Source organism: Platalea leucorodia (genome assembly GCF_965183815.1).
Source record: "Platalea leucorodia genome assembly, chromosome: 21".
Classification (NCBI taxonomy): Eukaryota; Metazoa; Chordata; class Aves; order Pelecaniformes; family Threskiornithidae; genus Platalea; species Platalea leucorodia.
In genome coordinates this window covers 2,380,611-2,393,017 of record NC_138843.1, presented here as the reverse complement: position 1 = coordinate 2,393,017, position 12,407 = coordinate 2,380,611, and the positions used below count along the sequence as shown (strand labels likewise).

The 12,407-nt window shown below is 48.1% G+C and overlaps 1 protein-coding gene across 6 annotated transcripts in view; it reads right to left on the bottom strand.

Annotated features, from left to right (window-relative positions):
- Positions 1–611: 611 nt before the first annotated feature.
- COMP (cartilage oligomeric matrix protein) overlaps positions 612–12,407 on the bottom strand; it is a 37,472-nt gene continuing 25,676 nt past the window's right edge. For 5 of the 6 annotated variants that reach the window (XM_082331183.1, XM_082331185.1, XM_082331184.1 and 2 more), the window contains 17 exons: positions 12,308–12,359; positions 9,966–10,138; positions 8,548–8,685; positions 7,669–7,746; positions 7,365–7,523; positions 6,711–6,815; positions 6,421–6,528; positions 5,805–5,964; positions 4,437–4,555; positions 3,940–3,992; positions 3,310–3,503; positions 2,723–2,901; positions 2,452–2,500; positions 2,012–2,208; positions 1,696–1,868; positions 1,395–1,534; positions 612–1,216 (listed from right to left, as the gene is read on the bottom strand). In XM_082331183.1, coding sequence (XP_082187309.1) covers positions 1,170–1,216; positions 1,395–1,534; positions 1,696–1,868; positions 2,012–2,208; positions 2,452–2,500; positions 2,723–2,901; positions 3,310–3,503; positions 3,940–3,992; positions 4,437–4,555; positions 5,805–5,964; positions 6,421–6,528; positions 6,711–6,815; positions 7,365–7,523; positions 7,669–7,746; positions 8,548–8,685; positions 9,966–10,138; positions 12,308–12,359 — 2,124 coding nt within the window. In that variant the 3' untranslated portion in view covers positions 612–1,169. Of the gene's footprint in view, positions 1,217–1,394; positions 1,535–1,695; positions 1,869–2,011; positions 2,209–2,451; positions 2,501–2,722; positions 2,902–3,309; positions 3,504–3,939; positions 3,993–4,436; positions 4,556–5,804; positions 5,965–6,420; positions 6,529–6,710; positions 6,816–7,364; positions 7,524–7,668; positions 7,747–8,547; positions 8,686–9,965; positions 10,139–12,307; positions 12,360–12,407 lie in introns of those variants that run through there. The other variant, XM_082331188.1, reaches the window with a different exon arrangement.

Sequence of the window (12,407 nt, the reverse complement as noted above, 5' to 3'; positions counted from 1 at the left end):
CCTTGCTTGTTTGGTACCACTGAACAGGAGCGGCACAGCCAGCGCGCGGTGTTTATCTAGCGGGGAGCTTCTAAGGAGCCGGCAAACCTGCCCCGGTCCGTGTCCGACAGGAACGCCTCCCTGATGGACCCGCGAGCGGGTTTCGGTGTCGTTAACGCGAACTGCTTACCTGAGGCACCTTGCAAAATTGGGCTTTTACTGTCTCGTTAGGCAGAGGGGAATGCGACTCGGGTATCGTTTTCCCGGAAAAGACGGGGGATCGCAGCGGCGCGGGATTCCAGACTTCCCAGGTTACCAACTACAGCAACCCTCTGCTGCTCCCAGCTCAGCGAGCACCCGTTTCCCCAGTTCCTCCGCTGTCTATTTGTGAGCGTCCCGGCATGGTCTCGTGAGACAAATCAAGCGTAAAGCTTTCATTTATCGTTCTAACACGAAGCGCCGCTGACGCGGACCAGGCAGGGCAGGCCTGCACCGCTAACGCAGTGACCGACCGGGCTGAGGGCTCGCTAGCGGTACCAGCGCTCTCAGCTTTTGAGGGTTTCTCTGTTACGCATCCGTATCGGAAGAGTTTCAGAAGAGGAAAAAGGAACATGCGTGCGACCAAGGAGAAGTCTATTATTTATTATCCAACATTCCCGAGTATTTATTATCCAACATTCCCGAACAAAGATACTCTCCTTAAAGTGCTTTTTTTTAATGTTTTGGGAGCAACTTGTACATAGGCTGCTCTCTGTGTCCTTTTCAGCCTAGTGCTGGGCTTGCTTTGCAGTAGGCCTTGAAAAGGAGAACAGCATTCACACTTGAGAGCCTGCGAGTAGGGAGGAGATTCCCGGGAATCATCCATGCTAAACTGACTCAAACAATCCCAGCTGCTGCAGTAGCTTCTCGGCACACCTCTTCCCGTGGAGCGTAGAGAACGAGTGTTTACAGCAGCCCAGGCCTCTGCTCACACTTGCTGTCTACACCTCTGCCCTTCCATAGGTTTTCGTAGCGTTTAAAGAAAGTTGCTGTTGTAGAAAAGCTGCCGGCTAATGCATGGACACTTGGTGCTGTGCAGAGTGCAGTGGTACGGTATTACAGTTCTTTATACAGTATACCAGCGGCAAGAGTGGGGCAGCTCAGCCCGTTTTTTAAAGCAAGTTTTGCTGGACAGGCGTTGAAATCGGAGGTTAGTCTTGCTGAACTCTAAATGTTTCATAGTCTTCTGGAATGGTGTCTGAGGAGGATGAGATTAAAGCAAGTACAGATTAGAAGTAGAACCAGAAATGAAACACAGAATAAGCTACTGCGTGACATCCCGTTACAGTTGTGCGGGTAGGCGAGCCAAGAACAAATTAGCGTCTTGCAAGCAAAATGGCAAAAATGCCTGTATTTGACTTTCAAAACCAACTCACCGTTGCAGCGATAACGCAGGTTCGACCAAATGATGTTCTCCTGGGAGAAGCAGAAGACTCCCAGGCGCCCTCCTCGCATGGTTGTATCAAGGACGACTCCGGTGTCTGCTACGACTTCGGGGCCTTCATAGAAGCGAGCTCTAGAAGAGAATAAGCACGTGTAGGACGTGAACACGAGACCACTAGGGCCTTGTAAAAATTGTTCCTCAGCCAGAGGCACCTCCCTCCTCTTTAGCACAGAGACGCTTGGTTTGTGCTGGGCTTCCAGTCAGCCACGCCAAGGAAGCCGTGAGCCCCTTACCTGATGTATCCGACCTGGGGCCGATGCTGCAGGAACCAGCGGTAAGACGTCTTGTCCTTCCAGCCAGAATTGCGAGGGTCTTTCCACAGCAGTTTGACCTGGTCTGTGGTGTCTCCGGTGTGCCAGAGGGAATTGCGGAGATACTCACCTGGGCCTGTTTTAGACTTCACTGCCTAAGACAGAGAAGAGACTGGTAAAACGTGTGGATGACGGACTGGTTGACCGTAGCTGCTTGCCCCACTGTACGTGTCCAAGCAGCACAGCTGAGAAAAAGGCAAAAATCCACTACGGAATTCTTTTTCAGCGGTGGCTTTACCTTCAGTTGAATTCCAGGTTCTGCTACTGCTCGGAAGGGGTTTGCCTGCCAGTACGTCTGCTCCATCTGCTTCCACATGACCACATAAAAGCTGGAACTGTCCTGGTAGCCAAATATGAAGCCAGCATAATCGTCATCTGTGGCAGTGTTGACATGGAACGTGCCCTCAAAGTCCACTCCGTTGAAGGCCGTGTAACCTGTAACGGGTAGGAAAACAAAGACTCTGTATTCTACAACAAAATGTAGATCCATTTCTTTCCTGATTCAGATGGAGGTGGATTTTGCTAAGCCAAATCTGAAGACTGCCTACTACAGAAAATATTTTCCCAGGAGGTGGATGGAATCATTAAGTCGTGTCTGAAATACTTGTAAAAGCTGCACCGAGAAGTACGCGGTTAATGAGCGATAATTTTCCAACAGGACAAAAATAAGTGCCTCACCTACAGCCAGGCCAGGATCGCTGTTCATGGTCTGGACAATTTCCATGCCCTGAGAAAGATGAATGTCGCCTCGTTAGTGTAGTTCCAAACGAACAAACTTTACTGCTGTTAAGTGATCGGGGGAGAGGTGCGCCAAGGGCGAGGCTCTAGGATTAGGACGTTGTCGAACCGTACCGTTAAGCCTGCAGCGTCTTTTAATGAAAACTGCATCCAGCTCGGTACAGGCTTGCTCCCGCCCGCCTCGCTAGCCCGTTCTGGAGCGGGCTCCTACCTGGTTGAGGACAATCCAGTTGGGGTCAATCTGTGCATCACCCTCAGGGTCCAATACAACCGTCTGGAAAGCCCTGAAGTCGGTTAGTGTCACTTCTGCGTTCTCTGGGCACACATCAATTCTGTCAATCACCATGTCTCTGTCAAAGTCATCTTCACAAAGGTTTCCCACACCATCACCTGAGAGCACGACAGAAGAAAAGGAGTAACAAGCGCTCATTAATTTCTCCTGCCCCTTGCACCTCGGGTTCACCCAGCTAGCTTTCGGCTAGCACAGCTAAAGGTAGCCACGTCTACGCAAGGTTAAGAGGTGTTTGGAGCACTGGGACGCTCTTCCTTTAACTCAGTTGCAAAGAAACCCTGAGGCTTCTCTCGCTTGCAGAGATGCTGTGAACAGAAGAAACACCTCAAACTGTAGACACTTCTGGAAGAGAACTTCTCCCAGATACGATCCTGATGTCAGGGTTATTTGACGTAGGACTGTCTCAAGTCGGTGCTGTCTATCTCTAGAGGTCAAACCGATACGCGCTGGCCACCAGGGACGGGAGACCCCCTCACGCAGGGCTAACGCGCATCCATTTCCCTTACCGTCTGAGTCTTCTTGGCCAGGGTTAGGGACAAGCCGACAGTTGTCGGGGCCTGGAGGTTTCTCATCTGGAATCCCATCGTTGTCGTCGTCGTCATCGCATTCATCTCCCAGCCCGTCGTTGTCTGTGTCCACCTGGGAGCTGTTCGGCACCGATGGGCAGTTATCCCGTGTATCTTGGTGGCCATCCCCATCGCTGGTGGAGAAAATGACAGGTAAAGCTTATCCACTGACAGGTGCTTCTGAAATAAGCATGCAACGCTTTTCTAGGAGCTGGGATCCTCGACCAGAACAGCAGAAGTTGGTGACTTTCGCCTTATACGGTCTTAAGCTGTAAGTTACACCAACGGTAGATCAGAAATATTCCAGCTGTAGCGTACAAACAAAGCTGAGAGTGGTAGCTAGTGACAAGCCAGCTGCTGTCAGCAAGCTTAGGTCCGCTCGCCTTTGGGCCATACTTCCACTGGCAAGTTTGTCTCAGGTCTGAAGAAAACTCCACCTCCCTTAACCTCTGTCTTTTTATCGGATGAGGCCAAGCCAGGTTGTCACCGAGCTGCCAACCCATGCCTTTTTCCCCCTCCATCCCCAAGATTTCATGCAACGTAAGTATAATTTTTGCAGCAAGCTCTCACCTGTCCTGGTTGGTGTCACAGACGTCTCCCACTAGATCATGATCAGTATCTTTCTAGTAAAATAAAGCAATAATAATGTAAACTTTCCATAGATCAAGAGGAGGATTAGGCAATAAAGAGAACAAAGAGATGTTTGTTAGCCTCAGTGCCGTGATCGTTCTGATTGAAAACAGAGCTGACAACGGTGGGAGAGTTCCTTCTGCAGGATTTACGAGTTGCCCTGATGAATTCAAGCAGCGCTATTTCGGAACACAGATGAGCAGGGTAGGAAGAGAGAAGTCCAGAGTGCAACACTTCCTCCCTCACTTACTCTTCTGTACCCCAGGACGTTTGATCTCGAGGGGCTGTGCTTTTGTACTGCAGGATGGCAGCTAAAATGTGCAGGTGGCAATCCTGGTGAGTTACCAGGTACGCACACCTTAGGCAGATGACACGAGCACCGTCCGGAGTGACAAAAATGAAGCTGTACGACTGCAAAATTGGGAGTGCTTACTTACCTGGTCTGGGTTACTGATGGTTGGGCAGCTGTCACACACATCTCCTACTCCATCACCATCACTGTCTTTTTGATCAGGGTTAGGAACTCTTTTACAGTTGTCCATTTGGTTTTTGATCCCTGTAAAACACACAAAGCGGACCCATCAAGGCAACAGGGCTATGAAGGTCTATGCAGCAAGATCTCTTTTGGATGGAAGAGATGGCAAAAATCTAGGACAGCTGAACTCCTGCAGTAAAGCAACAATTTCAATTTTTGTGCACATTTTACACACTCTAAGTTACATCCTAGCAGCTATTGAGGATAGAAGAGATCAGCAGCAACTGATGTTAAAACGTACTCCAGGCTGCATCACGATGGATGTCTGAGCATGCTATGGCACGTGAACCTGAGAGGAAAGGGCCTTAACTGCATTCCTTAGAGAAAGGTAAAGAACTGAAGACCGTGTCTCCCAACTGGCATCCTATCTGTGCAGGAGTGGCCAAGAGGATGAAGATGAAACCGTCTGCGGTTCCCTAAACCATGACAGAGTCTTTTTCCTCTAAAGTAGACGTCTATATAATTATAAAATAAGTCAAGGTTAATCTTGGCTATTTGACATGGAGGATTTAGACAGTGCCTTTTCAAGGCCCGAGACAGGACAGGAACAATCTAATTGGCAACCTGTATGACTTCACTTCCCACTTCTCTGCATTTACCTACTACACCAGCAAATCGTGCCAGCAGGGAGCTACTTGGCAGGATGCAGCCAGACCCAAACAGCACTAGATGCACTGGAAATACTCTGTAAATAAATATGTATGGCTCAAGCCAGCAGCAGTTGTGATTTCTGGCTTTTGAAAGCAGGCTTTGTGCAAATACAGCATCATCAGCACACAGACTGTTTCTAAAGCCAGCCAGGTTTTTCCCCCCCCAGCAGACAGCCCTGACACATACTGCCTTGAGCCAGTAGCTGCTAACAACTTGGACGTTCCCATACTTCTTCCTAAGTTTAAACTGCAGCACAAAGTAGTGTCCTTGTCTGGGCTGAGATCAGTTTGCATGGTACATCTTTCTTTCTTAAGTCTGACACAGATTTGACGTGACTGTGCACAGTAAGTGCTCATAAAAACTGTTAGCACCATCCTGAAGATAGATCTTTAAACCCTGCAAGAGCTGAACTGTGAAGGATGCCGGCTTGACTGCTCATCTTGGCATCTTAAGAACTGAGCTGTGCTTCATCCCATCAGAAATTAGTTCTACTCCTGCAGAGCTCAAGCCTCTGAAGGCTGGTACCTGCCGTGAGGATCTCTAGCTGCGTGCTGAACAGCTTTCTGGTTCGTAGCTCAGTATATATGCACCTCTGAGGATGCTCTTCAGCTGCTCTTACCATCTCCGTCCATGTCATCGTCACACTCATCTCCCCTCCCATCGCCATCAATGTCCCGTTGATCATTGTTCTTCACTTGGCGACAGTTGTCGCAGGCATCACCGAAGTTATCCTTGTCTACGTTGCGCTGGTCTGCGTTGCGCGTGTACACGCAGTTGTCCTGCGGGAGAGAGGGACTGGCTGAGGGGAAATGTTTGGCACCGAGCAACCCACTGAGGAGTAAGAAAGACAAAAGCTCTGAGGTATGCGACCAGCTGCGCTGAGAAGCCCAGCAGCCTCTCTGCAGCCAGTCTGCGTTTCCTCTCTTCAGCCCAGTCACTGCCTGTTCCGGGAATACCAGTAGCACCTGAAAATATCTCCAACCAGTGCTTGACCAAGTGTGCAAGAGAGAGCGAGCGAGACACCCTAACTCTCAGGGGACCACGACTCGTAAAGTCCCTTCCATGCTACGATGTTCCCTCCTGTCTGCTTGTTTTTAGAGTCATCAGACCATCCTGATTAAACAGAAACATTGCACGCTGTGACCTGCAGGTTCTCTAAATTCACATTAAAGGTGTAGGCAGTTGCTTTGCAGGACCTCTGGGTACATTTAGGTATTAAGCATTAGAATTCAAACCTCAGCATTTAATATCCCATCTCCGTCAGCATCATCATCACAAGCATCTCCAATTCCATCCCTGTCTGCATCCTCCTGGCCGGAGTTGGGGACAGTCACGCAGTTATCCTGAAAGGAAAAGCAACAAAGGGCCCGCTAGCAAGCTGTGCATGTCATTTAGCCTGAGTTCTGAAGGCTGGGCAGGGTCTCGCCAGCACCCGAGGCCTGCCCTCAAATCAGAGTTGCCCAGTTCTGGTTAGCATTCCTCTGATACACCGTTTCCAGCAAAACACAAGACAACTGCATCTTACCTTGCGGCATTTTTTGTCAGAGCAGCGTTGCTTCTCATCAGGGACTCCATCGATGTCCGTATCCTTCCCACAGACATAGCCGTTCCCTGCCCACCCCACGAGGCACTGGAAGACAGCAGATAAACAAAATGAGGCTGCTGGTGAGTCCCCTGATGGCCATATGCCTCCAAAAATTGAATGCTTTACAAAACATGGCAAATCCAGGTACACAACGCTCTACGGGAAAAATATTGTCTGGAAGAAACAGTTATGCTGTAAACAGCATTTTAAATAACTCAGATACAAGCTCTCTGCTTGTTCCTGAGATCATAAAGACAGCTGCAGCAGCAAAACTTCTGGGCTCCAGCAGGTTGCTGAACGGTGCTTCTCCCTGCTCAGCTGCGTGTAATGTTCCATGACTGACAAATTTGTAGCGCTTCAGGCAAAAAAAACCCCAAACAAACAAACAACAGTGAATCTGAGGTGCCAGGAGCAGTCCACTTCTCCAGAGAGCACTGAAAGAGAGATTGCCGTAGCTCAGGTGTTAAGGAGAGCAGGTCTGTGCCGGGAAGGCACGCTCTCCAGGAGAGGGCAGTGGCAGACCCAGGAGAGCAAGCTCAGTGCAAGGGAAGCCGGAGCGAGCAGACCCCCGTCGCAGGGAGGTTTGGACCTTACCACGCAGGAGATGGACCCGTCGCGCTCCACGATGCACTGTGCTTTCTCGTGGCATGGGCTAATTTCACCATTAGGGCAGCGTCTCACTGTTTGGCTCTTGCAGCCAGTGACTTGATCCCCAACAAAGCCAGGTTTACAAGCCCCGCACTTGTAGGATCCCTACAAGAAAAAGCAATGGGGAATTAACTATGAGTCCCGGCAAACCTTTGCTGTAACCTTCCTCAGCAGCTGGATTGCCACAGCTAACAGAGGCCCCAGAGCCTGGGGAAGAGAGATCCACACGAGGCTTTCCAGTAATATTTACCCGTGTATTGATGCAGATGGAATTTGGGACACAATTTCTGGCGGCACCTGTCTCGCATTCATTGATGTCAGTACAAACCTGCCCAGGAAGAACAAAACAGACATTAACTTCACTCTTAAGCTGATACCACATGAGATTACAGAATTAGGGCATCACTAGATGCAGAAGCAAAGCCCCTGACACACCTTACTAGGACCCACAGCTCAAAGTTTTCCTTCAGACAAGCTTCAGCCAGATCCCAGCAATACTCCTGACCCCAGGCAAGCTGTTCACCCTCTACAGAGTCACCAGAGATTTTAGCCTGGCAAAATAGCTTAGCTCTGAGCTGAGCTGTCAGAGTATCTCCTTACTGTAAAAGGATAGAAGAGAGTCAATGGAGCAAGAAGGTCAGAGACTGCGTCCTATGACCAGCTAGCAGCTCTCTAAATAACACAAGCCACATGCCATTCCTGCTTTTGGTAATATATTCTTATGAACCCTACTAAGACGAGGTGGTTTGGTTTTTTTTTTTTTTATTTTAATCTGTCTATAGCTGTCAGGGAAGCAGGGGGGCCAGTAGCTGCATCAACTCCTCTGTGTCCTAGTATGAAGGATTCCCCAGGTTGGCTTCACAGCCACAAAGGTGTCAGAGACATAACGTTCTGTCCAGTGTAAATTCAGCAGAGGTAAGGTCTTGGCGTGGAGGCTGCTTTGCTTTGATGTGCTAGGACATCCTTGGCAAGTCTCTCCTCTCGTTGCATCAGTCTTCCCACCAATACAATGCAGTCGTCTCCTATTTCCCTCCCATTTCTTTGAGGGCTCCAAGACCTTCGAATTACAATTACAGAGGGGAAAGAGTTAATGGCTTCTGAAGGAGACAGAAAAGTTTCTGGGCCTTACCTGTTTGTTGGCCCTGGCATAAGCTAGTCCAACTCCTTCGACCATTTGCCCCGTGAAGCCGGGAGGGCAGGGATCACAGCGGAAGCCAGGGGAGGTGTTAATGCACTGGACCTTCGGGAAGCAGGGGTTTGCATTGCACTGTAAACAAGAAAGAGGTGGTGCAGAACGGTGAGGCAGGCTCGCTCAAGGCAGGCTGGGAAGGCAGCTCTCAAAGCAAGCCTTGCTGGGTGAGATCCAGCTATTGTACTTTTATTTTTAAAGACTAAACCAAAAATGCATAGAAGTTCCTGGCTTTCCTTGCAAGTGGAAAATGCAGCTTCCCCATCTCAGTTGTTCTCCCAAGTCCCAGTATGTGCAGACAAGTAAAACAAATCAACTTTCAGGACTAATTCTTCTTAGGTGACATCAATTGCCCAGGCAAAGAGCTGGCTTCACTTCACACTTTCCTTCCTGGCAGTCTCTGAATCCAGAGAACTGGATATTTTCTTACACTGGTTTTGAAAGACAAGAGCAGTTGTTTGTTTACTACTCTGGGAAGCAATTGTCTTTCCAAAGTTGCTATTAATGCTTGCTTTATTTTCTGCAACACTTTATTATTTTCACTACATTCTTACGCTCTGTTCTGGCAGATGCATTACATTAATACAGTGGTTCCCACGTTTTGGTGACTAACAGATTATCATCAATCTCAAAATCCCTCATCGACTCTTAACTTCAGCAGGTTTTTAAACTGAAACGCTACAGAGGTGATACGGCTTTGCGAGACACGTACGGTTGCTTGGTGGACTAATCAGGGAGCGTAGGACTATGGTTTGGGAACCACAGAACTAAGGAGCCTTACGGACATGCAAAATTAATGGTTGAGTAAAGGTTTACATACACACAGAGAGTAAACTTGATGGAATGCCACACTTTCTAAAGCAAAATAAATTAAACAGTATCTGCCTAGCAAGGTTTGATTTAAAGGCAGAAGTAAAGCGATACGAGTAGTGTGGTAAGATTTATTGTATAAAGGATTATTCAGGAAGCATTTGATTCTGTTCCACACATCATAAATCTTATCTCTAACAACTCATCAGCCATTAGCTCAGAAGATTCTAAGACCAAAAGGGACTGTTCTGGTCTTCCAAACTCACCGTCCTGTGTGGTACAAACAAAAAGATTTATTTTGTTTGAGCCTATGTATCTTTTAGCTATGTATCCTAACTGTCTAGCTAGGCTGGATATAAAACCAACATGGAACAGAGCTTAAGGGAGGCTGAGATACAGACTTCCTTCCAGTGAAATCGTGTTTCTGTTGAACTGCAGCTCCTAGGGGAATTGCAAGGCTTTTCTTTACAACCACAAGACAAACCCGCAACACTCCAAGAAAAGCGAGCCAGTTTTGTAACTTCCAGCCTGTCCTACTTGGTTTTTACCTCATTGATATCTGTGCACTGGGACCCATTGCCTGAATAACCGGGGGGACAGGGTCCGCAGCGGAAGCCAGTGCCGGTCTCAGTGCAGGCCACTCCAGGGAAGCAGGAATTTGGGAGGCATCTGTTAAACTGCGTCACGGTGATGACAGGGCCTGTCGCCTCGGTGTGCATGCCTAGAGGACAGGAGGAACGTTAAGAACAGAGCTGTCACTGCCAGAGGCTATCATCAGGTGGTCCCATCGTCTCAGAAGACATCAGTGTGCTTCACACACAGGACGTTTCCTTGCACCCTTTCTGAGGGTTGAGCAGTTGTAGCTCGATTTTGTAAATGGAGAAAAATGAAGCCAGAAGCAGCAGCTTGACAGATTTCTGAGTCAGAGCAGATAAAAAAATAAATAAGAAACCCCAGAAGTCTTAGCTCCCGGTCCAAAACTCTTGTTGCGCCACCCTCCTTGTTGGTGTAATGCCCTTGCTTTTGGAGTTCCAGAGAGATCAGTTCTCTCCCTGGTTTCTCCGTAAGTACACCGCACTGGTGGTATGGACTCAGACACTTGGCTAAAGCAGAACCCACACAGGCTTAAATCTAGGAAGCATTGTGGAGGGCTGTCAGCCAAAATCTCCGCTGTAGAAGGCAGGCATGTTAAACAGGTCAGCTCGGTGTGTAGCAGGAGCACACTCACATCAGGCTCGCGCCATACCGCTATGCATAACATGCTACCTGTTGTCTCCACAAGGCTAGGAAACCTCACGTCATCCTGGCAGATGAGAAATCAAGCTGTTATTGGGACATTCATCACTTCTAGGCTGGAATACAGCAATATGGTCTACCTAAGCATGAAGTACCGTGATGTGTAGGAAATTCTAAGCCATATAAAATGGTACTGCAGTCCTATTCAGAAGCACATCAAGCCTGTCCCCACAGCGCTGCACACCAGCTTCCCTTAAAGTTTTCAGCCAAATGCCAGGTTTTTGTCCTTATTCCCATAACTTGACCCACAGCATAAGAGAACTTGCAAAATTAAGCTGTATGGGACGCAGAACTTCACTGAAGGCCAGTTCAAGACTGTGAATAAACCTTCCCAGAAACTAGATTTGTCACAAGTCTCCCACACCCACTGCTCTAAGTGGCAAGGACACTTTTTGCTTCTGCTTTCTCCTGCTTAAAAGCCCAACATAAAAAACCTGAAACAAAACAAAACCCAACTCTCGACCACCACCAGCAGCAAAGTCTTCACTGAAAACAAGGCCTCTTCTCTTCACACTTCTCTTTCTGAGAAATAATGAGAGAAGCACACAACTGCTGTGAGTCACGTTGTTCAATGCATGACTAAAAGAGGCCCAAATTCTACAGTAAGAAGTACAGGAGAAGAATTCATATAAAGCAGAATAGCAAGTGGCGAAGGCAGAAATCAAGTAACAGAGAGAAAGTTCAGGACAGTTTTATGAGCACATTATTAAAACAATTGCTGTGGATGAATGCATTTCTGTACTGCAGGTCCCAAAAGCTTTGGCTAATCTCTTTTCCAGCAGAAGTACAATCTCTCCAAATGCAGAAATGGTTACTGCTCCACCCTTCGAGTGTACTGGCAAATAACAGAGCATCTCCAAGAACCATGCTTTCTGAAAGCCAGATACACTGGAAGTAAGGTCCTACCTAGAAAAAAACATTTATTGGGGAGCAGAGGGCAAGATTTATATGGGAAAATTTATGACCCTGTTTCCTGAATCCTCTGTAAACAAGCTCTTTGCTTGGATGGTGGCAGCACTAGGACGGAAGGAATAGCAGAGCAATGCCTCTTGGGGGTGATGTTCTCTTCCACTTGCAGCTCAGGAGTAGCCAGCTGTATCCCACAGGATACCCAGTGTGCATTCCCAGGCAATTCCGACATCAGCCATGTCGGGCTGGGTTATTAGGAGACGCGGTTGGGCAGCACTAGAATGACGCTACCCTGAGAAGTACAGCATGGTATGCCACAAAACCACTAACAAAGCTTCTTTCAGAAATAGTGGAAGTAAGCGAATGCTGGGGCTTTGCTGGAAGGAAAGATGAGCTTTTTAAGGCTACTTCTGCACCCCATGCTCAGGAAAGGGGCAATAGCTTCAGCTGCCATTGAACCGCGAGAACAGCATGGAACACTGGTCCGTTCATGCAGAATGGTGTGGGGGAAAAAAAAGCATCGCTAATATTGAGCATTACCCTGTGACACTCGGGATATAATTGTGAAACAAGCTATTTCCTTTGGGGAGATGGTCACAGGTGGCATTTTACTATTTGTTTGGACACAAAGGTATGAAGGACTTGGAGGAGGCAGTCGAACATAGGACTCAGCTCGGTAACTCACCACAGGCATCACACTCCATGACTGTATTCTTCAGGAATGTTATCTCCTTAATCTAGAAGAAAACAAGAACCATCAGTTACCCAAAGGCTGAATTTTGCTC